General features: G+C 37.7%; 1 protein-coding gene across 1 annotated transcript in view; it reads right to left on the reverse strand.

Annotated features, from left to right (window-relative positions):
• DNAH6 (dynein axonemal heavy chain 6) overlaps nucleotides 1-27,526 on the reverse strand; it is a 249,296-nt gene that overhangs the window by 168,861 nt on the left and 52,909 nt on the right. Inside the window, exons 12-19 of the mRNA XM_033125611.1 lie at nucleotides 23,353-23,553; nucleotides 18,784-18,904; nucleotides 16,156-16,307; nucleotides 14,249-14,401; nucleotides 9,981-10,232; nucleotides 6,745-6,873; nucleotides 3,704-3,817; nucleotides 1,982-2,125 (exon numbers count right to left, since the gene is read on the reverse strand). Coding sequence (XP_032981502.1) covers nucleotides 1,982-2,125; nucleotides 3,704-3,817; nucleotides 6,745-6,873; nucleotides 9,981-10,232; nucleotides 14,249-14,401; nucleotides 16,156-16,307; nucleotides 18,784-18,904; nucleotides 23,353-23,553 — 1,266 coding nt within the window. The remainder of the gene's footprint in view (nucleotides 1-1,981; nucleotides 2,126-3,703; nucleotides 3,818-6,744; nucleotides 6,874-9,980; nucleotides 10,233-14,248; nucleotides 14,402-16,155; nucleotides 16,308-18,783; nucleotides 18,905-23,352; nucleotides 23,554-27,526) is intronic.

Here is a 27,526-nt window from a genome sequence, read left to right on the forward strand (position 1 = left end):
TTTGTGACTGGCTTCTTTCACTTAGTATAATGTTTTCAAGGTTCATCTATGTCATAGCATATATCAGTAGTTTATTCATTGTTATTGCTGAATAATATTCCATTGTATAGATATATCACATTTTGTTTACTCATTCATTAGTTGATGGACATTCGGGTTTTTCCCACTTTTAGCTGTTATGAATAATGCTGTTATGAACATTCATATACTAGTTTTTGTGTGAACATATGTTTTCAATTCTCTTAGGTATATATACCTAGGAGTGGAATACCTTGGTAATATGGTAACTGTAACATATGAGAACCTTCCAAACTGTTTTCCAAAGAGGCTGTATCACCTTATAATCTCACCAGAAACATATGAGGGTTCCAATGTCTCCACATCCTTGCTAACACTTGTTATATAACCTGTCTTTCTGATCATAGTCACCCTTGTGAGTGTGAGGTGGTATCTTATTGTGCCTTTAATTTGCATTTTCCTGATGACTAACGATGTTCGGCATCTTTTCATGTTATCTTCTTTGGAGAAATGTCTTCAAATCCTTTGCCCATTTTAAAGGGTTGTCTTTTTATTTTTTAGTTATAAAAGTATGTTATGTATTCTGGGTAATCTTATATGCATTTTCTAAGTAAACAATGTCAGACCCAAAAGGCTCCCTATTGTATTATTCCATTTATGTCATATTCTGTAAGAGAAAAAAACTGTAGGGACAGAAAACAGATCAGTGGTTGCCCTGGGGTTGGGAAGGAAGGTGGAACTGACTGCAAAGAGACAGCATAAGGGAATTTGGGGGTGATGGAACTATTTTGTATGGCATTGTTGCATTGGATATGTGACTCTACCCATTTGTAAAATCCCATGGAACTGTACACCACAAAAAGTGACTTTTTCTGTATACAAGTTTTAAAAAAAAATCAACCACATCAGGATTTTAAAGAAACGAAAGATGGAATACGGACTGTGACAAATGAATTTCTTTACAGTTGTATGATATAATTACACTAAAGGCAATAAAGAAGAAAGAAGCTGGTGTAAATAACTTTTGAAAAGTGTTTCGACTAGATATTGTAAAGCTAAAGGGGAAAAAATTCAAAAACACTCTTTTCAAGGGTGGACATTTGCTTCTCATTGAGCCTAAAGCTTTGCTTACTTTTTCCTACCCAAGTCTTCTTTTAGTCTTTATCTCTTTTAAAAAAATATAAAAGTGCTTAAAAGGATAAAATCATTTTCCTTTCCTTCCCATTTCAAGTGCTGGTTTAGCAGTGATGGGTTTCGAAGAGCCAGCCCTGCACACCTACTGCCCGGCTTCCCAACCTTCCTCGCGTCATGGCACATCCGCAAAATGGCATATTTGTTTGGTGCAGTAGTGACAGGTCTGCTCTAGTCTCATCTGGCTGTCTATAGGCTGAATGGATTGCTCTCTTGGCATATCTACCGTATTTCCCCAAAAATAAGACCTCACCGGACAATCAGCTCTAATGCATCTTTTGGAGCAAAAATTAATGTAAGACCCGGTCTCATTTTACTATAATATAAGACCAAATCTTATATAATGTAATATAATATAATATATAATACAATACAATGTAGTGTAATATATAATATAATATAATATAATATAATATAATATACCTGGTCTTATATTAATTTTTGCTCCAAAAGACGCATTAGAGCTGATTGTCCATCTAGGTCTTATTTTCAGGGAAACAAAGTACAACCCACTCCTGCACTATATCCCCTACCACTCAGGAAACTTACTTTGAATATCCCTTCTATCCAAGGTATTGAGCTGCATGAACTGGCCAGTTGAAGGCAGGGATGCTGTCTGTGCCTCTGCAAAAAATTGAATTTGTCTATTCTTTCTTCTCACTCTGCAAAGCTGACTATTTTAAACAGGGAACAATTCCTGACTTTGGTTTAATTAGCGTCAAGCAGGAACTGATTGACCTGGAGTTTTTGAAATAATTTTTATCAAACTTACCATTTCTTTCATTTTTTCCACCTTAGTTTTCAGCTGGGGTACTACACTGTTGGGCGGCAGGCCTTTTTCCAATTGAGTCACAAATTTGGCGTATTTAGAAACTTGACTGTTTAGGACTTCTGGATCCAGGCAATCAAATTTGGACTATAAAAATTAGAGATAAAAAGACATGATAAAAGCCAAGCTCAAAATAAAAATTTTTTACTTTACTCAGATTTTCCAGTAGTTAAATTGCTAATCCAAGTCAACTGAATACTTCTGGAAATGGCTTTACTTATTAAGATTGCCAATAGTGTATCAGGCATCACTTGTTTATTCCTTTCATGTCTTTGTCTCATACATCATCAAATGCAGTATTGCAATTCCTATAATTTATTCCGGAGGGGCAAACCTTGTAAGGAGAAAAATAGCTAATTTTTACTCTTGCTAATTAGAAATGTCTCATCTAGTATCCTCCTATTATTTGATTATGTATTCCTTTAATATAAATGATTTAAAGATAAACCCCCAAATATGCATGTATCTATAAACATATTTCTCTGTTATATAATCATATAATGTTACCCATATATTGACATGTCAGATGGTCATATGGACTGAAGGCAATAGAAAAATTGTAAACCTTCATTCTTCTTCTTCTTTTTTTTTTCCAGATTCAACATTTTCTTTCTGACCCCAACGGGTCTTTTGTGCATTTCCTATGGTAAATTCATCCCATTTTGGAAGCTTCTGTTCTAACCCATGGTGATAATCAGAAAACTCTCTAAGTTTCTTCTTTATTCTTCAGGCGCATTTTCCACTTCTGAGATAAGTGATAACTGAATTATACAAGTGCTCTTAAAAGTCTCTGCTATTTTGGTATATGTTTGTTTGTTTTCTGTTTTCTCCACAAAAAGGTAAGCTCTGTGAGGGTTTGGACTTTGTCCCTAGCAGCTAAAACATTATCTGGGAACCATTTCTTGTATTATTGTTGTTTAACCCAGACACGTGAGTTTTAATTATAGGTATCAGCATAGGTAGGATGAGTGAGCAAGTATAAAACAGTATTGCTGAAGTTGATGGTATTTCTAACATGTCCAATCACACTTGAAAGTATGGATGGTCATCTGTTCTGCCTCCTACAGGGCTGACCCTTGTAAAGATCTGAATATAAAGGTAGACCAGAGAAACCAATCTCTGCAGGACTTGGCTCCCTAATAAAGAGAATTTATTATTGAGATCTCAAGGGAAGATCCTAGATCTCATTACTCTGATTCTATCTATCATGGTCAACAAAAAGGCTTCCTTATTTTTTTAAAGGACAACAAGGATAAAAATCTAAGCTAGCAGAAATCTAAAGTGTGTAGATCACAAGTAAAAACCTACCACCCTCTAGAACACTTGGGGGTAGTGTATCATGATGACACTGTGTTCAAAACTCACAAAGCAGTTAAATGAAATCCTTTGGTGCGTCCTTCATTTAGCCTTCTTAAGTGGAGGACCCAAGAAGCCTGCCTTACCAATAACACGTTCTGCTCTATGGTTTATAGTGACAAAAAGATCTCTGTGCATTTCACTAAACAAATGGATAAAAATTCCCATAGAATTATAGCATTGTGTATTTTATTGAAATTAAAAATATACCAGATTTTAAAAAAAATTATAATTCACATTATTAGGATTGTAAGTTTAACTAATACAACAATAATTTAAGAATTGAGTTTTTTTGTTTTGTTTTTTTACCTGTAACCATTCTTGATGGAGTTGATCCCATTCTGATGAAGAATCCCAGAGCAATTGTTTAAGCTTTAATTCAGCACTAACTTCTTCCAACGTTTCAAATGTGGACACTTCTACCTTTATAAATGCAATAACAAAATGCACTATTTATTTTCAATATAAAGACCTTATATTATTTTTCTATTAGTAATTCTTAATACAGGGACTAAGCAGGATATGGCGGTGGGGTGGGGGTGGGGAGAATCCTAAATGGGGAAAGAGAAGGAGAAACAGGAACAAATGAAAAAAAATCACAAAACCTATGTAAATTCAAATTTCCATTTGAGTGACAAAATATAACTCTTTATATTTCCTTAGAACTTAAATATGCTCCAAAAACATAAATATTACAAGAGTACCATGAGCATTTTTCCTCAAGTTGGATCATACATGCACATATATGCCTGGCCTTTTTGTTTTGAACACAGATGAGTCCCCAGATGCACTGATTTCCTTTAGGATTTATATACTTAGATGATAGACGAGGAAAAAGATGTTTGTGCATAGCTGGTAGGAGGGGTGGGGGGAAATGGGCAGGTTTAACATGGAGAGGAGAGCCTGGTTTATTACCTCTTTCTAACCCCATGTGCTGTATATGAACCCTATAGAGAGAGAGGTTGAGGGAAAATCTGAAGAAGGTGTTTTCATGAAGTGGGTTAAGACTGGTTAGGCTTGGAGGTGGAGGAACCTCCAGGGGGTTGGTTGCACAGAAATTGTGAGCTCTGTGATAAGCTAGGCCTTTGAATATTTCATCCAATGGCAGCAGAATACACGTTGTTTTCAAATATACACAGAACATTCCCAAGGGTATATCATGTGATGGGCCACAAAACAAATATTAGAAAATTTAAGAAGACTAAAATCATACCATGTATCTTTTCCAACCACAATTACCTGAAACTAGAAATCAGTGAAGCAAGCCAGAAAATTTCAAGCATATGGAAATTAAACAACACACTCCTGAACAACTAGTGGGTCAAAGAGGAAATCAGGAGAAATCAAAAAATATTTTGAAGCAAATGAACATGAAAACATAGTACACCAAAACCTATGGGATACTGCAAAAAGCAGTTCTGAGAGGAAAGTTTACAGTGATAAATACAGATATTAAGAAATAGAAATATCATAAATAACTCATCTTTGCACATCAGGGAACTAGAAAAAGAAGAACAAATTAAACCCAAAGTTAGCAGAAGGTAGGAAATAACAAAGATCAGAATGGAAACGAGAGAAATAGAGACCAGAAAAACAATAGAAAAGATCAATGAAACTAAGGGCTTGTTTTTCAAAAAGATAAACACAAATGACAAACCTTTAGCTAGACTAAGAAAAAAGAAAGAAGACTCAAATAAATAAAATCAGAAATGAAAGAGGAACACCTGAAATCTATGTAATTTTACTAACAATTGTCACCCCGATAAATTAAAAAAAAAAAGAAATGAAAGAGGAGACATTACAACTGATGCTACAGAAATACACAGAACCATAAGAGACTACCCATAAGAGACTACTATGAGTAAGTATATGCCAGCAAATTGGATAACCTATAAGAAAAGGATAAATCCCTGGGAACAACCCACCAAAGGTGAATCAGGAAGAGATAGAAAACCTGAGCAGACTAGTAATGAGTAAGGAGATCAAATCAGTAACCAAAAGCCTCCTAACACAGAAGAGCCCAGGACCAGATGGCTTCACTGGTGAAATCTGCCAAACATTTAAAAAGAATTAATGCCAATCTTTCTCAAACTTTTCAAAAAAAAAAATTGAGGCGGTGGAAACTCTTCCAAACTCATTTTACGAGGCCAGCATTACCTTGTCATTAGGTGTCTAGCTCTGCCTTCACTAAGCATTAGAAATCATTTCCTAGGTTAGTTAGGCCTTCACTCCTACCCCCAAATGACTGATAGCTTCAGAAGGAAGGTTGGATGTGAAGTGATCATAAAGGAAGAATTAGTCAAGTATAGATATGGAGTTGGAAGGGGTGGGACACCCTCCTATTTCAGATGCTGGCTCAAGCAAAGCTATATTTTCTGACCCACGGAGTGCCTAGTTGTTAGCTGCAGCTTTTTATCAAGCAATATTTCTTCCATACCTCACTTGCTACTGAATACTTTCCTATCTTGTAGGTGAATTAACTCAGCCTGGAAACAACTTTGAACCCTAGTTCTCTCATGCACAAACGTGCCTCAAGTATGCAGTAGTTACATTGTCTACACATTGCCATGCTCATGATTTTGTAAATTGCTCCACCCCTGGGCTCTGGAGGGGACACCTCCTCAGGCCACTTTCTGGACATTCACTTGGGGCTCTGGAAGAGATAGACGTGTTCCCTTGTGAAATCCAGGCACTCCTCCAATACTTTGGGGGAGACGAATAACATCTCCCTCAGTGCTCGTGGTCCCCCTGGTTTTTGACGGTAGGAATCTTTTCTATTTTCTTTTTGTTTTGGTCTCCCTAATAGCTGTTTAGAGTACTGATAAGTTGCACTCGTTTGTCTCTCTCTGTTTTTGTTTTTGGTTTTTTTTGAGGCATTTCTTTCATCAAATCTACCTCTTAGATCCATCATCCTCTGGCTTAGTCAATTCCCTTCTTTTCATTGAATTGGCACATCATACCAGGGCAAGTCAGGAAACACTCATGGAATCATAGCAGACACAAATGTAAAAGAAACTTGAATATTACTTAGGAAAAACTAGAGGGGCTTTAGTTGACCACATTTAAAAATCCACATACATTTTAACATAGAAATTATAGTCTGGTCTGAGGGTTTATCTGTAATTCACAGTTACTTTTCATAAGAAAGATATTTTGTCTCTCCTGTGTACTAATCTTTAAACACTTCAAAGGCAGGGAACAGGTCACATTTGTTTCACACTGTTCCAGCACAATGACTAGCATATAGGTATCCAAACATTAAATGTTTACAGACACACTGTTGAAAGTGCTTGTGCATCAATGCCATTTGCATGTATACATTTTAAAAACAGATGTAGAGTTGTCATTACCTTAAAATGTTTCTGATAAGATTTATATTGAAATGCACGTTTCTGAAGATCATCAAGAACTAACTGCAGATCATTCAACATGGACTTTATTTTGTCTTGGTCAACACTGATATCCAAAATCTGTGGATCCTGTAACATTAAGACAGTTTTTGATGAGTCATTCTTACTTTTTGATGTAGACCATTAAATTAAATTCACAAACATTTAAAAAATATTTTTCTAATTCTCTTCTCACTCTGATTTGTATAAAATATGTTTAAATGTTTACTTTTCCTGAACTTTAAAGCAATGCGTATATATTGTAAAAGTACAGAAATGTATAAAGAAGTGCCATGGGGTATCAATGTTTTTAAATAGTACCTAATATACAGAGGGTGCCAAAAAAAAATGCATACATATCATAAGAAAGGAAAACTGTACTAAAATTGTAATGCTCAATATATACCAATAACAAAAGATGAATACAAGTCATGTTTGACTTCTGTAATGACAAGAGGTGCTCAAAGTGGTTACCATCAGCGTCCAGACACTTCTGATTACAGCAAACTACTGCCTGAGCAACATTGACCAAAGTGTCCACTTGTATACATTTTTTTGGCATCCCTGGTATTTTCCCTCATCTGCTTTCATTTCCTACACTTCTTCAACAAATATTACATCAGGTAAAGTGAGGTGAATGCAATAGGGAAAAAGAAAGAAGAGACTATAATGTAAGGAAAATCCCCATTTTACAATAACGGAAACAGAAAGGAGGAAGAGAGAAAATAAAGACGAAATGGCCAGACGTGTTTTCTGGCTGACCTGTTGGGCTTGAAACCCCACCCAGTGAATTGGAATAGACAAGTTTGGGAACACAGTAGAAACACCTAACTACATCTGGGAGAATCTGAGAACTATTATAGCCAGAGCTTGGGGAGACCAATTATTCCATCTCTGATACAGCATGGCCCTGCCTTCATAATGGCAACATGTTCTTGATTGGAAACATCTAAGGGAAGTGTCTGGGCTGAAGGGGGTTGTGCTGACTCTCTGGTGCCTCATTGCTTGGACTGGTATGTAGCAAATCATGAAGTTCTCATGTGCCCTGATTCTGGTAGTGGGAACTGGTAGACCATAAGAAGTCCAAGGTCAGGATGAGAAAGCTTCGGAAGAAGACCGTGGACTCTAGCAGAAATGACAGATTACAGTAGCAGGGGCTGGCATGGTAGTTAAAGAACCAGGACCCTTAGCTGACAGCAAACTGCACTGGAAGACCTGTGGTCCAGAATGCAGCATGAGGACTGGATGCCCTCCCTACCACCCATCAGGAGGAAATGCAGATTTCCCCTGATAGAACAAGAGGTGGGAGGGGATGGTGACAAGAGTGAAGAAGTGCCTGATCGGGCATTCAGATTTTGAACTAGAATCTGTCTCAAAGAGACCAAGTTAAAATGAAATAGACATAACTAATAACCCCCCCCCAAAAAAAACGAAATAAACATTTCAAACTGAAATAAATTGCTTAATCAATTGTCACATTTAGATTTTTTTCTTCAACTCCCTCCATCAGCAGAAGTGGTGGTCTTGACAGCAAGATGATATCATTATGGAAATAATGAAGTTGCAGTTCTTTGCTCCAATGATAATGAATTAATTCTAAACCCTCTAAGAAGAAGCACTTGCTGAAGTATACCATGGCTTTTAAAATACATGATTATACATAAAGCACTTGCTGGCACTTTTGTTCTCTCTAGCAATCTATACACACACACATTGTTCTAAACAGAATAATTATTCATACATTTTATTGTCTGTTCTATATGAATATAGTATATAGCACAACAGTTAATAGCAGACTATTAACCATTGGAAGCAGACTGTTTAAGATTGAAGGATGGTTCCTTTGTTTATTATTTGTGTGACCCTGGGCAAGTTACTTAATCTCCCTGTATCTTGGTTTCCTTACAAAACGTGAATAATAAAACCTTATAGGTGTTCTGAGGCTTAAATGAGTTTAAACATGCAAATGTATATAAGAACATTCCTAGAAGCATTATTCATCCTTGTCAAAAACTATGAACAACCCTAATAGCCATAGATTGTGGAATGGATAATTAAATTGTGGCATACGATGGAATATCATATGACAACAAGTGTAATAAGCTACATCTAGCCGTAGCAACATGGATGAATCTCAGGAATGAAAGAAAATCAAATAAAGGACACACTACTGTGTAATTCTATTTAATCAAAGTTTATAAACAAGCAAAACTAATCTGTGGCGTTAGAATTCAGGGTAGTGGCTGCCTTGGGAGAGGAAGGAAGGCTTAGTGATAAGAGGGGATACAAGGCTACCAGTAACGTTCTAGTTATTGGCCTGAGTAGTGGGCACACGAATATGTTCACCTTCTGATAATTCACTGAGTTGTACAGTTATTACAGTTACATACAGTTTTCTGTGTGTGAAAATACAACACTGCTTTAATACCTGACACATAGTAAGTACACAATAAATGTTAGCTATTTTTTACACTCCCATGTTACTACATGTAAATGTATGTTAATCTTTAATGTCTGCATTGCATTCCTTTGAGTGGATGTACCCTAACACAGTTTATTAATCCTCTGTTGAGGGACATTGACTTTTTCCCAATTGTTCTGATTTGATTGTAATTTCACATGGTTTTATACTTCTGTGATAAGTTTGTCAATATTAATAATAAGACAAAGGATCGTCACAAAATCATATTGTCATGTATGCTTCAGTTAAGAATCACCCAGATGTCTATTCCAAATTCTTTAAAAAAAAGTCCCCCATATCTGTTGTAAAGTAAAATTAGTGCAAGTTAACCAAATATTCTTTGTTATAATTTATCACTTTATCCTCTGCCTCTTCCTAAATGGAAATTTTCAAATATGTGGCTACAAAAACTTTAAAATTGTGACAATAGCTTAAAATATGCTAATAAGTTATAAAAACACTCATTTGAAAATAATAAATACAAGCCAGGAGAAAGAAAATTCAATATTCCATATATGCTTTACTTGCAATATGGAATTAACTACTTAAAAGAGAGGTTTAGAAACACTTTTGATTTTAAGTAGCAGTTCAAAGACCTTGTTACTTGGTTAGAATAAAACCATAAAAAGTAAAAGTTAAATCACATTAAAATGAAACATGCTCCCTAAAAGGTTTAATTAAAAGGTAGCCATCAAACTTAACACAGATTATTTTTAAAAATTCTTCCTTGACTTACTTGTGCCAGCAGCTTTACTTCGTTCACTTCATTGTTTAGTTCTTCAAGATCTTTACCCAAATACACACAGAGCTGCTTAATGCTTGCTTCTCTGTCACCCACGGATTTATCGATGGCATTCCGAACAATAACAACAGATGGCTTCATAGTTGCAAATACAGCGAAGTCTTCAGGAGGGGTGGGAATTTGATACTGTTCAATGAGCTTGTACATTTGAACCACTACGTTGGATTCATCTTCAAGGGTTTCGATCTAAATAGACACATTAGTTGCTGGTTAAATGTATCAGAGTCCCACTATGGCCCTTAGGTTTTGTCCAGTAGGAGAGAGCCTCTGGGCGCTGTGAGCCTCTTGCTGGGAACAGCAGGCACACCAGGAGTGGAAGTGCATTACCCTGGCTGAAGTCAGCTGGGTGGTTGGGACTGTTGCAGCTACAGTACTGGTGACCAGGCCCAGGAAGTGAGTTGTTCAAAGCTGAGTATCGTTAGTATTTTTCCTATAAATGCTTATTTTTCTCCTCTCTCTTTTGCTCCCTAGTAGCATTAAAAGCTATCGATATTTTCAGGGACAACATGTGCTGGGAAGATGCTCGGTCACAGTATCAGAGCTTCCAGACATGTGTGCTGAGCTGTGATTATTCCAACCCAGCTTCCGAGCTGCGGACAGGCCAGGTTCCTGGCTGCATAGGAGATTCAGAACTCTGATCTATGGGGAGTCTCACACTATCCTTTTATAAATACTTTTACTACCACCACCTTACTACTAAACATCTTCACTTTGATGGCCTATCTTCAGTAGACAGTATCTCTCCTAATTTTCTGGCAAGTGACTCTCCAATTTTGGGGGAACCCTCCTCCCCCAAATCTGCCACATGGTTATAGATGGAGCAGCCATGTTTGTACAACTTGACCCAACCTCCTGGCCATAAGCTGAACCAAGCAGCATCCAATTGGGACCTAGAGAACCCAGATCAGGCTGACCTCTCTCTTTAACATGGCAAGAGTTCAACTGTAGTTGGCAGAGGCCATTTGCTTTCCTGTGCAAACAGAATGCAATCCTTAACATGAGACGATAACTGCAGACAAGCTTTTAGAGAAAGGGTTCTCAACCTTTAGCTTGTATCACAATCACCTTGGAAAGCTTGTTAAAACACGGATTGTTCAGCCCCTCCCCCAAGTTTCTGATTCAGAGGTCTAGGATGGGGCCCAAGAATATGCATTCCTAACAATTTCCCCAGTGCTTGTGCTGCTGGTTTGGGGACCACCCTTTCAGAACCACTGTTCTAGAGAGGAGCAATGATGAGAGATGGAAAAAGAGAACGCTTTTTGGTTTCCCCAGGCTGCTCTAGTTCCTTCTGTCCTTTCTAAAGCCTAGGCTCTATCCAAGCCTTTATATTCCAGAAGATATCCTGCAAACTCAGAATAAATGTTCTCTTTTCCTAAACTAACTATGTGAGTTTTTGTTACTTTCAACTGAAAGTATCTAACTTCTTATACAAGTTATAAATAGAACTAAATCTCTGTACACCAAGATCAGTTCGTCTTCCTGTGTTCCCTGCCCTTAGAGTAAGCACATGTCCAGGTTTCTGTGGGAGTCCTGGTTTACACTTGTCCTGGCAGAGCGATTAATGGTGCTTGTTTTACTCTTAAAAATGGCCTGCCCCTACCTACACTGGTTAGTGATACCACGGTCTACCCATTCACTGTAGAAAAATACCCAAGGGTTATCTTGGACTTCTCCTGCTGGACCCTCATTCAGTAGGCCACTAAGCCCTTTCAATTCTACTTACTTAACATCTCTAGAACCCATTCCTTCTCTCCTATCCTTAAAAATACTGCTTTAGGGCCGGCCCGGTGGCTCAGGCGGTTAGAGCTCCATGCTCCTAACTCCGAAGGCTGCTGGTTCGATTCCCACATGGGCCAGTGGGCTCTCAACCACAAGGTTGCCAGTTCGATTCCTTGAGTCCCGCAAGGGATGGTGGGCTCTGCCCCCTGCAACTAAGATTGAACACAGCACCTTGAGCTGAGCTGCCGCTAAGCTCCCAGATGGCTCAGTTGGTTGGAGCGCGGGCTCTTAACCACAAAGTTGCCGGTTCGACTCCCGCAAGGGATGGTGGGCTGCGCCCCCTGCAACTAGCAATGGCAACGGGACCTGGAGCTGAGCTGCGCCCTCCACAACTAAGATTGAAAGGACAACAACTTGACTTGGAAAAAAGCCCTGAAAGTACACACTGTTCCCCAATAAAGTCCCGTTCCCCTTCCCCCCCCCCAAAAAAAATACTGCTTTAGCTACAATTACATCAGCTTTTTCCACCAAACACCCTTTCTCTATAGCATGTCAATTGTCATATCCTGCTCTTGTCATGCTGTCTCGGGTCTTTGCATGTGGTTTTCCCACTTCGTGGAATGCCTACCTGAATACTCGTACTTCAGGACAGAGCTTAAATACCCTCCGCAGAGCCTTCTGTGACACAGGCAAGAGTGACCACAACCCCCTCCCCAGTCCTAAAACAGTGTCTTGTACCGTATCCATTGTATAGTAATTGTCTGCTTTCATTCTGGACTCTGAGCTCCTTGAAAGCAGATTGCCTCATTGTTGTAATCCCTGCACCCCACTAAGCGGGTGCATACGACATTTTCTGAATGAATGAAGGAGGCTCCAGGGCTGTTTGCTGTGTGCAGTACATCTCCCTAAGGGAGGCTGCTTCCCCAACATGCCTCCCAGGAATGCAGAAACAGCCTAAGGAGATGGGCCACAGTCTGAGCTTTTTATATGGCACATCAACTCTCCTGATCCCGCACCACAGGGTGGCAGCAGTCTAACCTCTGCAGTGTAATCCTACCTTCCTGTCATAGTTCACACAACAGGATGGAGGCACCTAAAAAAGAGAGATTTTCTTTCTCTCTCGGTGGCTAGCTCGACTTGCAATGTGTACCTTGGGAGCTGCTGTTGTGGGATGTTTGCTGTTGTGGGATGAAGAGGGAGGAGCAACCTGTTTGCAGAAGGAGAGAAGCAAAGCAGAGCCTCCGAGAGATACAGAGAAGACAGATGGAGGGAGAGGACTGCCTGGGTTTGCTATAGCTTTCTCATTCCTCTTGTTTGAGTTCCTAAGCCTATTTCCATTCTTGGTGTGTGTGTGTGTATGTGTGTGTGTGTGGGGGTGGTCCGTGAAATACTCTTGAGTCTTTAAGTAGGGTCCCTGTTTTGGCCTAAGCTAGCTCAAATGGGGTTGGGTTATTTGTCTAAAGAGGCTTAATGACTACAAATAATACCAAATGCTTGGCATCTTTAGACTCCTGGGGTGAAGTATAGGTAAATCTGAGAAAAACCCACAATCATTTACCCTTTGAGAAGGTGTTATTTCTTGAAATCATAAATAAAATTGTTACTTTTATAGGCACATGAAATAGCCTTTACTATTAATTCTGTGAACGACATATAACAGACTAGTTGTTAATGACATTTTACTTACTTTATATATTTTTTATATTTAACATGTCTTTAATTTCCAGTGATTTAAGAAAATAATTTATCTCTATTTCAAAAGTTATGAAAAACTTACTGTTGAAATAAATGCTAGATTGCCTGCCACAGGAAAGGAGTAGCCTGAGAGAAGGAAACCAAGTTTCCAGAGAGAAAAAAAATATGGAAGACAAAGGGGAGAGAGAGAGAGAGAGAGAGAGGGCGCGCTGTCCCCCTCATTTGCATCACTGGAGTCCCCATGTCTACTGTTGTCTCTCCACCCTACTTCTCTATTTAAGGGTTTCTTTCATTTCTAATGGTCAGGTTCCTGGCTGTTATGCACATACGTATAGTCTAAGGATCAAGACTTCCATTATGACTAATACCTAGATTACAATTCCATTACCATTTATCACTAAACTGGGACTGAGAGCCTTGGCTTTGCAGTCAGAGACACAATTTTAAATTCCAGCTCTACCACATACAAGTTCTGTGATCTTGGACAACATAACCTATTTTAGTCCCTGTTTCCTCATGTGCAAAATAAGAATAAAAATTATCCATACTTCTTAAATTTTTGTGAGGATTTAGAATGTAATATATGTAAAGAAATGTAGTGCAATGGCTGACCAGTAGTACGAGTTTGATCAATGTTCGCCGTCATTAGTGCTGTGATATAGGGCATCCACTTAACTTTGTCTGAAAGGGTTTCTGACAACTATTTCTTGACCTTCAATCTTTCAATTTCTTTTGTCTTCATTACCTACTGCAAGATCTGGAATATTGAGTTATATGAATCAACTCACCCTTTCCTGAATTTCATCAAGAAATATTAAGCTGTTAACATATTCTATGGTGGTCGTTGGAACAAATTCAAGTTTATACTCTGCGTCTTGTGCCTCAGAGATAATGTCATCCACTTTTTTCTTGCTTTGACGAGGAAGCATATAATTTAGCACCTAGGAAAGAAAAAGGAAATGTAAATCATAACTACTTGACTATTTCCATTTTATTATATATTTTAGATAAATCGTAACTGAACGTCTGTTAAATCAGCAAGTATTGGAAGCAGCGATATATATAAAGGGACTTTTTTACACATGAAATCACTGTTAGTCAAATAAACCAACAAGAAGGACAGGTTTTGAAGATCATTTCCAGAACAAAATAGATTGCACAGCTTATTAAAACTGTTTGCCTAAATTCTCTGATCTCTTGCAAGCGCCCTTCCTGTTATTTTGCCCTTCGTAGTGGACATTGTGGTACCCTCTCCAGGATTAATTCTAGTCCTTTCACGTTGGGTAGTAGTCATGCAGTTTGGGAAATTGATTGATCTCTCCTTTGGAAACAAAGATGAAGTCTAACTGATCAATAGGCAAATATGAGTCTGGTCCTTGGGCCAATGTAATTGGATAAGCGTGGACATCTGACCTTGTTGATCCAATTAGATAGAGGCCCAGGACTTCTGTTTAAGGCTGGGAGATATGGATGCTCAGAATCCCAATCTCTCTTTCTTTCTCTTTCTGTATATGAACAAGGAAATAATTAGCCTATGGAGCTTTTGACAGCCATTTCACAATGAGAAAATGCTAGCTTTATAATGAAGCTGGCAGTCAGGAGGCTTAGTAGAGAGGATGGAAAAATGGCTTCTTGGTAACACCACTAAGTCACTAGATCAGACTTTCCCTGTGCCCATCACTCTCTGGTCTTTTTAGATGCACAGCCCATAAATGTATGGATTGCTTAAGCCAGTTTGAGATCAGTTTTCTTTGACTTGGTATAGAGCAGTGCTCAAACTGCTTGTTGAAATTGAATTTGCTCCATTTATGTATTTCTTCCTTTTTAAGAGGTGAAGAAGCTCTGGAAGAAAGCCCAGTGCCACACAATTAATTACATGACAGAACAGGTACTATCACTTAGGTCTTCAGTCTTTTATACAGGGCTCTGTCTTTCGTCATCTACATTAGGGGTCAACAGACATTTTCTGTAAGGGCCAGATAGTAAATATTTTAGATTTGCAGGACCTACGGTCTCTGTCACAACTGCTCAACTCTGCCCTTGTAGTGGGAAAGCAAAGCAACCACAGGCTATGCTATACATAAGCAAACTGTTACAGTTGTATTCTAATAAAACTATACGCACAAAACAGGTGGCAGGCTGGGTTTACCCAGTGGGTTATATCCTGTTTTATACCATTGTCTTTCTGGAGGTATTTGATAATATATAGGGATATTCTGGCCCCAAAGAAGACCTGAAAGTTATTGCAGAATGAACACAAATTTCCTCAGCTCTATAACTCACCAAAATATAATCAGATCTTTAGGGACAGTTTCAGATCAGGAAATGATCTCCTAAACTTGATCTTAATGTCCTAGAATGAACCAGCATTCCCACTAGGACACTGAGCTGTCACATTTGTACCTCTTCTACAGGAAGCTTTGAAATGCTCCAAAAAGGAAAAAGGAGCAGGAAGGAGTAAGAGGCTTGTCTGAGGCCTGCAGTTCCCTGCCTTCCCTCATCTGAAAGCTGATTGTGCTTGGGACAGAAAGGAGAATATGAGGCTTTTCCTAGAAATTAAGGGTGCCTAGTAGACTTATGTAAATTTTAACTATTTGCAATGTTAGAAAATACAGTTTATTTGCAGTAGAAAAATCATAAAATAATTGTAGAGACCATAAAAAATTGTAAAAAATTTTTCTTAGTTCATAGTTACCTCCAAGCATCGCAAAGGTGATGGAATTAGTTTTTCTTTTAGCAGCTTAGTGTCAATGAGCAGTAAGCCTACATTTCTGGTGGGTTTTAGAGCTGTGGCGTCCTTGTGCTGTCTGTGATATTTTTCCAGTTGTTCACTAAAGAACTTAACATCTACGTAAAATAATTCATATAAAGCATAAGATACATTAAATTAGATTTTGAAGAAGCTGTATAAATATATTAAAAACCATTGCATGAATAAATTTATGTACGTATTTGTAATGTTATTATCCATATGTAGGGTACTTTGTATAACTTTAAAATATTAATTGACAATGCCTTATATTTTATTCTTGCAATAAAAAACTAATGTATAATAATTAAATATGTTTTAAAATAAGAATTAACTAATTAAATATGTAAACATATTTTCTGGCTCCTAGTAAGAGATGGCAGACAAAAATAATTTATAATTGCATTAGGAGATCTAGTCTGAAATGGACTAGATTCTAGAGTCAGGTCGGTTTGAAATTGGGCTTAATCTAAGGGTTTCCTATATGGTACTGCAAAATAGAGCATTCTGAGCATATTGACAATAAAAGTTTGAGACACGAGAGATCACGCATAGCTAAAGTTATCTCCGTTCCTCTTCCCTTCACCCCTGCCAACCCTGTCCCCACATCATGGTTTAGGCCTTTGTCAGTCTGCATCTGAGATATGCTGCGGTTGCGTTGTGATAATCTTCCTGTCTCTATTTTCTCCCTTCTCCAATCTACCCAGAACCGGGGGAAGCCTGATTATGCTTGAATACACTTGGATCATACTATTGGTCAAAAACAGCTCTGTCTAACACATGTAGAGTACTAAACTACTCTGCTTGTCTTTCAAAATCCTGTACCCTCTGGGCCTCTAAAATTTATATAACTTTATTTCCAATTCCTTCCTCTATTTGGGTCAGATTGATTTCCTTAGTGTTCCCTGTTCTCCTTCTATAAATCTCCTCCACTATCAAATGATCTGAGAAGTCCTCCAGTAAGGAAACCTGTATAGCATTGCTTAATCTAGTATTTTCCAAACTTGTTTGAACACAAAGTCTTTTTAAGGTATCATGTGATTATCCTTTAGAATAGTGTTCCAAGGGACACCAGTTTGGGAAACACCAATTTGGTCCTATACTCTCATTTTATACATAAAGAAATTTAGATCGATAAAGGTTATTGATCTAATAACTGTGTTTCCCTTTGGCCATGGTCACACAGCCAAAAAGAAACAAAAGAGTAAAGCTGACAGAAGAGAAATAAGATTTGTTGTCTACCTCTTTTTGAGACAGAGAGGCAGTGTGTATAATAGTTAAGCACACAAGCTTTCAAGTCAGAGAAAAGTGTTTCTAAACCGCTTACTTACTGGCTGCATAATTTTGCATTTTCCTTATCTCTTTATATCCCCATTTCCTTGTTTGTAAAATAAGAATCCTAATACTTGCCTCATAGAATTGTGAGGATTAGATGAGATACCTGAAAAATCGCTTAGCACAGTATCTATCATGTCATAAGTGCTCAGCAGGTGTAGAAATGATTAGGAAGCACTGACATTTATAGGAATTTAGTGGTGAAATATGGCTGATTGTGTCAGGAAGCCAGAACCTGTCCCCTGATCATCTATTTGGAGGCTGGCCAGGGGACACTCTGGCTGAGAGTTCAGTTAAACACACATTTATTAATCATGTGTAATAGGTTCTAGGCAGTGTAGTTTGAGGGAATATGATAACAGATAAGGTATGGTATCCAAGGGGCAAAGCTACCTTCTATTAACCTCTGGCGAACAACTGGGTTTAGAGGTTTAGGAAGTATTGCGGAGTTCCAAGACAAGTAGGAGCACAGCAGTAGGAGTCGAAGCCAGTGTACTCCAAGGTCCCAGCCAACAAAGAATTAACACCTGTGAGACTTTGCTGCCAGGATTGGGACAGGATTGACAAACCAAGGCAGGACTAGATTAAGGACAACCTGGGAGTCTGGTGTCCTCATCCCGATGGGAACTTGATGAGCGATGAAAGTCATCCAATGTGAGGAGACCTTGGGCTTAGGGCTATGAGTAGAAGATCTAAGGGATGAGACTAGGCCTCCTTTGTGTGCTGAAGAGCCAGGCTCCATACCTTACTGCCACCATGGTGCTATACTATAGCTCACAGGGCATCGTGTCCCGTCAGTTCACTTCAGTTCTACACACATTAAACCTCAGGGACTTGACAACTGAATGCAGTGCCTGCTCTTGGACTAGATTCTGGGTCAAACCAGCTGCAAATTGCTTTATTTGGGGGTTTCTGAATATAGACGAAATGTTGATATGAAAGGATTGCTATTTTTTTAGGTGTGATATTATTTTAGTTCTGTGGGAACATGTTTTTTAGAGATGCGTATTGAAGTATTAAATTTAGAGATGGAATGTCTAATTTACTTCAGCACAATAAAATAATGGGTTGAAGGAAACTGTAACAATTTATAGAAAAAAATAGTGCTGGTTCATGAGACAAATATCAAAGCAATCATTTTTGTGTATGAGAAAATAAGGCAATAAAAAACAGCTCATGAAATAAAAAAGAATATGAATGATATTCATAATAATTAGTAAGGAAAATTTAAAAACTTACCAGGTTCCTGAAGTTTAAGAGCTTGTAAATCAAGACTTTCATTTTCCTTGTAGAATATCTGGAATTTTTCAAATGTAGCTGCATATAATTGGGCAGATTCAAATGCTGCTTTTATGGTTTCCTAAATGTTATAAATAGACAGACAAATAACACTATAATTTTCCTGAGCAGAATTCAATTTAATATAACTAAACAAATAAACAAACCAACAAACACAAATGCCTTCTCTTTGTCCAACAATATATTTTGACCTGGGAATACATAAGTGAGGGAAGATACCATCCCTGATGTCATTTAGTTATTTCTTAATTTGTTTCCTTTTAATAGGTTCTTATGTATTCTTCTAGAATGTTTCTGCTATTTATTTCTTTACATTAAAAATTGAGAGGAAGAAACTATGTCAAACTTATATCTCACTTGAGCTGACTTAATAGTCCGCTCAATATAGGTGACAGAATGAAACCGTGGGAGCCCCATAAATGAAAATCTCCATCAACATGTCCAAAATATGATTTGAAACCTTTTTTATTTTGAAATAATCTCTGATTCACATAAAGTTGCTGGTTTTTACTGATATTCTTTAATTTTCACTTACCTCAAAATCAATCAATAAACAGTCTACTTTCTTCTTATGCTCTCCCTTCTTTTTGTTTTTAAAGTTGCATTATTTCTATTTCATTAGAACATACAACATTTATATGCTAGTCTCCTATCCTTGTCTCTACCTATGTTTTAGTCTTAGATAGATCTACAATTAAATATATTAAATGTTCACCATCAGTCTTTTTAAATTAAGATTTAGTTTCTTAGAGCAGTTTTAGGTTCACAGCAAATTTGAGAGGAAAGTACAAAGATTTCCCATGTAGCTCCAGGTCACACACTTGCACAAACCCCCCACGTCCCCCAACATCCCCACCACCCCTTAACCACATACCCACCTGAGAGGTACATTTGTTACAACTGATGAACCTACACTGACCAATCGTTATCACCCAAAGTCTGTAGTTTACACTATGGTTCACTCTTGGTGTTGTACATTCTATGGGTCTGGACAAATGTCTAATGGTATGTATCCATCATTATGGAATCATACAGAGTATTTTCATCATCCTAAATAGCCTCTCTGTTCCACCTATTCATATCCCCCTCTACCCATCCTGGGCAACCATTGATCTTTTAAGCGTCTCCATGGTTTTGTAACTTCACAAGAACTTCATTTCTTTAGCATATATTTTGCTTTAATCCACGTTAGCTTTGTGTAGCCTGATGGAACTGTGACTCAGTCGCATTCTTTCCCCAGATCCTTCTACCTGTATATATACGGTATGTCCACTCCTTTTAATCATTAAGTCCTTAGGAGGACGTTATGTTCTGGTCAGCGTCAAACTCACTTAAGAGTAAAGTTTCCGGTCTATTAACCATGACCAAGACACAATAACCAAACCTCAAACTAGAATAAGGTTTTAGTCAAAGATAACACCTTGGCCTCAGTTATGTTTCCTGTTCAGACTCATGAAAGCAGAATGGCCCCACAGACCACATCCCCTGGAAACTAGACAGAACAATGCCGTGACTGACACCAGGACCCGGAGTCATGATCAATTGCTCTCTGCCTTAGCCGGGACCAATCGAGAGCTCATGGCCCCAACGCCCACAGCAACCATGATTAACGATGTTTTCCATACATATGTTATAGCCACTAGAGGCCATCAGGGAGCCAGGTTTTTGAGAGCACTGGCTCACCTGTCTCTGGACTTGGTGCCAACTCCTTAAATAAACCTTCACTTTCTTTGCTGCAAACTCCTGCTCATATGTTATTTGGCTTGAGTGTGTAGGCAAGCAGACCTTTTGAGTCTACAGCAACAATTTTGCTTTTTCCAGAATGTCATATAGTTGGAATCTTATAGATTCCCATTGCGCATATGTTATACCTTTTAAAGTTGTCCCACAATCGTTAGATATTTTGTTCTATTTTTTTCAGCCTTTGTTTTCTTTGCTTTTTGGTTTTCATGGATTCTATTCATAGATCCTTTAGCTCAGAGTCTCTTTCATCAGCTGTATCCAATCTACTAATTATCCCATCAATGTCATTTTTCATTTCTTACTTTTTTTTAAATCTCTGGCATTTCTTTTCAGTTCTTTTGTAGGGTTTTCATCTCTCTGCTTACACTGTCCACCTGTTCTTGCATACTGCTTCTGTTATCCACTAGAGCCCTTAGCATATGAATCACAGTGGTTTTAAATTCTGGGCCTGGTATTTCCAATATCCCTGCCCATGTCTGGTGGTGATGCTTGCTCTATCTTCAAATTATGGTTTGTTTGTTTTTTCCTATTTGCTATGCCTTGTAATTTTTTGGTGATAGCTGGACATGATATATTGGGTAAAAGGAACTGCTGTAACTAGGTCCTAGAAAGGGAATGGTGAGGTGTCGGGGGAGGGAAAACATTCTTTAGTCCTATGCTTAAGTCTGTTTTTTAGTGAACCTCTGGACTGTGAACCTCATATATATTTCTCTTTTTATTCTCTCTCCTTCAGTGGGACAGGATGGCTAGAGCGGGCCGGAATTGTGTTATTTCTCTTGGCCCGGGTCAGTTAGGCTCAGATACTTAGGCTCTGGTTAAGAGTTTCCCTGATGACTAGTTCCCCCTGAGGGCAGGCCTTGTTAAGAACAGAGTGCTCTGGCATATTTCAAAATAATTCCTTTCCCCCTCTCCCTGCTGGAAACATGAAGGGATTTTTCTCCAATATTTACTATGGGAACCGGGTTAAGCTCCTGGAGGTAAATCTCACAATATTATGCCCCTCCACACCATGACTGGATCTCCCGGAGTTTTTAACTTTTAGAATGTTCATACTGAGCCTCTAGCGATTCATCAATTACAATCTAGGTTTTCCTGCCCAGCTCTGGTTCCCACAGTGGTTCTGCTCATGAGTTTTTGCAGGGAGCCGTGACTCCCAGTATTCACCTGTTTGTCTCTCCAGTCTTGGGGCCTGTGGTTTGCCCTTTGTCCTCACTTCTCATGGATCCAAAATGAGTTGTTGATTTTTCAGTCTGTTCTGATTTTTACTTGTTTTTAGGATGGACTGGAGACTTCCAAGTTTCTTACATGTGAAACCAGCAACAGGAAGATCAGCTTTTTTTTTTTTTTCTTTTTGCCACAGTTATCTTCTGATTGGATGAGTACCCAATTCCTTAGGTCCTTGTATTTTCAAATGCCTTGTATTTCTCTATAGCCTTGATACTTGAGGACTTGCTTGGCTAAATAAAGGTCTTGATTCACACTTTCTTCACTTGACTTTTATTAAAAAATGTTTTTCCTTTATTGCCTTGTGTTATGTGTTGATTTTGAGAAGTCTAATGCTGGTCTAATTCTCTTACTTCTATAAGTTGTTTGGTCATTTTGCTTTGAGACCTGAAGGAATTTTTCCGCAGTTTTAAAAGTTAATGGTTTCAAGAAGATATATCTCAGAGTTGAGAGGTCTAGGTCAATTTTCCAATGTACACTGTAGGCCCTTTCAATATGTTGGTTCAGGTTTTCTTTTCTTGGACTATAGTTATAAATGTTAGTTCTACCCTTTGTTTTGTTTCTCTCCTTCAGAGACTCCAGTTACATATATGTTATTTCTTCTTTGCTTGTCTTCTATTTCAATTATTTTCTCTCTGAACCTTTTTATTTATACTAGGCTGGTGCAAAAGTAATTGTGGTTTAAAAGATTAAAAATAATTGCAAAAACCACAATTACTTTTGCATCAACTTAATATCTTTTATTTTCATTTTCATGGTTGTTTTCCTTTCTTCTATAGTCATTATGTTTTCCTATCGTTCTTTTATACTAATTATTCAATTTTCATTTGAGTTTATTCTTGCTTGGACACCATGTAATTTAGTCGTCATTTCTGAGATGATTTTGTTTTTCCCCCCTTAGTTTCTATTTTTAATTTTGGATTCAATGTGATTTTATATATAGTGAAATGTTTGAGGATATTTACTTCAGTTTGTAGTGTAGCTTTTGTTTTGTGGGTTTTAGAGGGGAAGGGGAGGAATATCCATCAGCTGTTTTAATCTTCACTTTGTTTTCTCTTTATAATAGCTTTATGCATATTTAACATATTTTAATTTCTTCAGCTAATGGATTTTGTGTGATTTACAAGATAATTCAAGGGTATTCTGTTTTGTCAGGATAGCAATGTGTGGATGATTCTATTTTATTTTTTGGGTGGTGGAAGATTTGGGTACAGTCTGATTATTTTCGTTCTTTTTTGTCCTGCAGAATCTTAAATTTTCACCAGTTGCTTCATTTTCCCTGCACCACCCAATGTTCGAATAATGCCTCTTCTTCAGCTTTAAACTATTTTCTACCCCAGAAGTGATATCACCTGAAATACCGTGCCCTTTTAACTCCCTTTCCTGTAGTCAGTGCTCTGGTCTACTGGGACTTTTTTTTTAAAAAAAACAAAAACAATACTTTACCATTTAGAGATTAAGTAGTGTTAAATTTAAAGATAATAAAGGGAGAAATATATTACTTAATTTCTTTATTATTAGTTTCAATAAAAGTAAATATACCTTTATTTGAAGGATAATTGTGTGAAAATTCTTATCATCATCAAATACTGCTGATAAGCTTGGGCCAAGTCCACAAGTTTTTTCTTCAAGTTTGTTATTAATATAAGGGCTGGTAAAAGCATCAAAATATGTATCAGGCACGAGATTAGGAACTGATAACACAGTGTTCTGACACTGATTAATTGCTCCAGAAATACCATCCTGTTAGAGAGAAAAACATGAACATAAATGTAAACATATATGGTTATACTTATGAATATTTTTGAATTTTCTGAAATGCTAAAATAAATAACTCAGTGAATCATGACAGATATTGTGTTGATTTTTAGTATATGACAGATCAGAAGACATAGCCCCTGTCTTCAGGAAATGTATTTTCTAATTTAGAGAGAGGCAGATAAAAAAACCCACAACACATTATGATGACTTCTATATTTGAAGTATGAACAAAACACAGAAATGTCATAAGGGAAGGCCAGCCAAAGTATGCCTAAGAGAAATAGGGAAAGTTTAAAGGTTGGGTTAAAATTTTATATTCTTTAAGCAGCAATTTCCATTCTAGAAATGTATCCTAAGAGAAAAAACTAGATATGTAAGCAAAGATTCATTTACAAGGACACTTAGTGTAGCATTACTTGTAATGAAAACTGATGAGAGAAATACCTAAGTGTTTAAAAATAGGAGTATTGTTAAGTTATGATAAATTTATACAATGGAAAATTAGGCACCCCTCAACATGGTGTCTTCTAAGATTGATTAATGCTACGGGAAAAATCTTATGATATAATGCTAAGTTAAAGAGAGAGACAGAGATAGAGAGAATGATAAAACTGGTTTGTAATAACCCATTTTTTAAAATGTATATACAAAATTTCATGGTAAGTTATATCTGTTGGTATATCAGTAAAACAAGATTGGAAAAAAATATAAAACTATTAAAGGGTTATTTCTGGCACATGGAATTAAAGATGATTTTAATAATCTTTTTTTTTTCAAATTCACTTCAATGGGCATGAACTAATTTATAACTTATAATAAATACAAAATCTAATTAGAAATCAAGAAAAGGTACTTCTTGAAATGAGTCTTAACAATTGAGCAGGAGCTTGTCAAGTGTACAAGACAGGAGTACAATCCTTAGAAGTCATTGTGTGAGAGGCCTGAGGCGGGCAGGCAGGTTTGGGCACCTTAAGTAATTTAGGTGCTGGAGCATAAGTGCCAAGTGTGGAGAAACAGGACCATGCAGTTGGTCCCCTTGTAAAAGGCCTGTGCGTGATATTGGGTTCCAGTGTTAGCGTATAGGCCCAAGCTCCCTAGATTGTGCCAGGGATAGCCCTGAGGATAAAAGGGTCCCAACGTCACGTAATTTGGGGAAGAAACCTTGGGTTAAATAAAACTAAACAGGATTCTTCTCTGGATCTGCTAACCAGGATTTTTCATATTTGTTAATATGCAAATGCATATCACAACCCCCTTTCTCCTAGAATGCCTATCAACAGCCCACAGAGCATTCTTTGAAAAATGTCACTAAAAAGGCAATGGAGAAATTTTAATTTGAAGTGATATGATCAAATTTGCCTATGAAATAATCTTTCTCTCAGCAATGTAAAAAATGCATTAGAAGGAAAAGAGGCAGTCAGATCAAAATAGATGATTAAGCCAAGCCAGGTGAGAGATAATGAAGTTCCCATTGAGAGGAGGTGCAAGTAAAGGTCAATACACAGGACTCAGTGACCTGATTGCAAAGAGGTAAGGGAGAAAGTCAAATGACTCCCGAATGCTGACTTGGGCATCTGGATAGTGCCTTTCATTAAGATGGAGACATGGAAGGAGGAGGAAGTTTTGGAAGAAGATGGTAAGTTCAATTTATTTTGGTGAGTTGGTGTTAATCATGGAGATTTACAGATCTGAGTCTGGAACTCAGAAGAAAAGTACTGAATGAAAATACATATTTATAAATCTCCATTCTAGAAGTGGTAGTTAGAACAATGGGCACAGACATAAGGACCCACAAAAGGTATACAGCACATGAAGATGAGGGACCTCTTCAAGATACCGTGTTTCTCCAAAAATAAGACCTAGCTGGACAATCAGCTCTACTGCGTCTTTTGGAGCAAAAATTAATATAAGACCCAGTCTTATTTTATTATAATATAAGACCAGGTCTTAGTATAATATAATATAACATAATGTAATATAATATAATGTAATGTAATGTAATATAATATAATATAATATAATATAATATACAGTGGTAGCTCAATTTTCGAACATAATCCATTCCGGAAGACTGTTCAAGTTCTGAAACTTCGAAAACAGCTAACAGCTAGGCCTCAGGATCTTGCACTCAGCAGAAGCCCCATCACATGTTCGACTTCCGAGGCATGTTCGAAAACAAGCATTTACTTCCAGGTTCATGGCATTTATAAACCGAAATGTTTGTCAATGGAGATGTTCAAAAACCAAGGTACTACAGTAATATAATACTGGGTCTTATATTAATTTTTGCTCCAAAAGATGCATTAGAGCTGATTGTCTGGCTAGGTCTTATTTTCGGGGAAACCCGGTAGTAGTAGTCAAAGGTCAGACAAAAATAGGCTCTGAGAATGAGGATCATAAAGGGAAAAAATGTTAGCATAAGAGTAAAACCAAGAGAAATTAAACCAAGGTGGGGAGTCTTATTTCTAGAGGTGGAAGCAGTAAATAGAGTCGATCACAACAGGAAAGAAAAGAATTGAAAAAAATATTGGGTCAAGCATTAGGAAGCTATAGGTAACTCAAGCAAGACCTATGTAAGATGTCAATACTTAAGTATAAAATTTTCCTTTAGACTAAGCTTTATATTCGTATGAAAACTAGATGGGGATGCATGTTAAGACTAATGACCAAAATAACAGAAAAATTAGAAAATTTATGTGTGATAGTCCTGTTTATGCTGCTATTGACTAATTTGGTGTTACATGAAGTAAAACCTTATGTGTGGTATGAACACAGTACATACTGATTATGCCCAGAGTTTGGCCTACAACTTCACATGTAGGAATTAAAAATACCCATGTGGGGAGTAGGGTCCTACAATAGGAAACAGGGAGAGTGTCAAGGTTTTCAAGGCCTGTTCCTGGAGGCTAAAGGAGAATAACCAGCTGCTGTTGGAAAGTCTTCTTGTGTCATCTGCTGCACAAAGGCATCTGTCTTCCATACGAAGGACATGAATTTTCTGGCCAGAAAGAAACATAAGTACCCAGTGCCTCTCTGTGTGGGAGTTCTGAGTGAGACTCCAATCACAGGGACCTCAGCAGTCTGCTTGTCCTTGTAAATATCCTAATTTATCTGTAATCTGATAAATTACAGAATCATAGACTGCTATTATTGGAAGAAACCTTAAAACTCATCTGCCTTTTCATTTTATAGATGCATAAATTGAATGCCAGAGAGATACAGTGGATTCCCAAGGTCAAAGAGCTTATTAATTGTAAAGCAAAGACTAGACTCTAGAGAGCCTGATTACTAATGTTTTTGTGCCATGGTATACCAGCTAACAAGAGAAAACACAGACTCTGATTGGTTTACTGAACGATGCATGTACACAAATGTGGGAGGCAGAATTCTAAGATGGCTCCCAATATTCCCTCCCTCTGGTGTATACACCCTGTATAGTCTTCTCCTTTTAAGTATGGTGGCGGGGGAAACCTGTGAATAGGATGGGCTGCCATTATCATGACTAGGTTATATGGAAAGTTGAAGGGATTTGGCAAATATAATTAAGGTCCCAAATCATTTAGTTGACTTTGAGTTAATCAAGAAGGTGATTATGCTGGGTAGACCTGACTGAATCAAGTGAAAGCCCTTTTTAAAGGAGGAATTGGGCCCTTCCGTAAGGAGACTCTCCAGCTGGTCTTGAAGAAGCAAAGGCCCTATTGTAAACTGCTTATAGAGTTGGCCACATGGCAAGGAACTACAGGTGGTTTCTAGGATCTAAGGGTGGTCCCGGCTGACATGGCTCAAGGAAACAGGGACTTCAGTCCTACAGCTGCATAGAGATGAATTTTTCCAACAACCTGAGGGAACTTGGAAGTGGATCCTTTTCTAGTTGAGCCTCTGAGGAGACCTCATCGCAGCCAATGCCTGAATGGCAGCCTGGAGAGGCCCTGAGGCAGAGGGTGTGTTAAGCAGT

Source organism: Rhinolophus ferrumequinum, chromosome 13 (genome assembly GCF_004115265.2).
Source record: "Rhinolophus ferrumequinum isolate MPI-CBG mRhiFer1 chromosome 13, mRhiFer1_v1.p, whole genome shotgun sequence".
NCBI lineage: Eukaryota > Metazoa > Chordata > Mammalia > Chiroptera > Rhinolophidae > Rhinolophus > Rhinolophus ferrumequinum.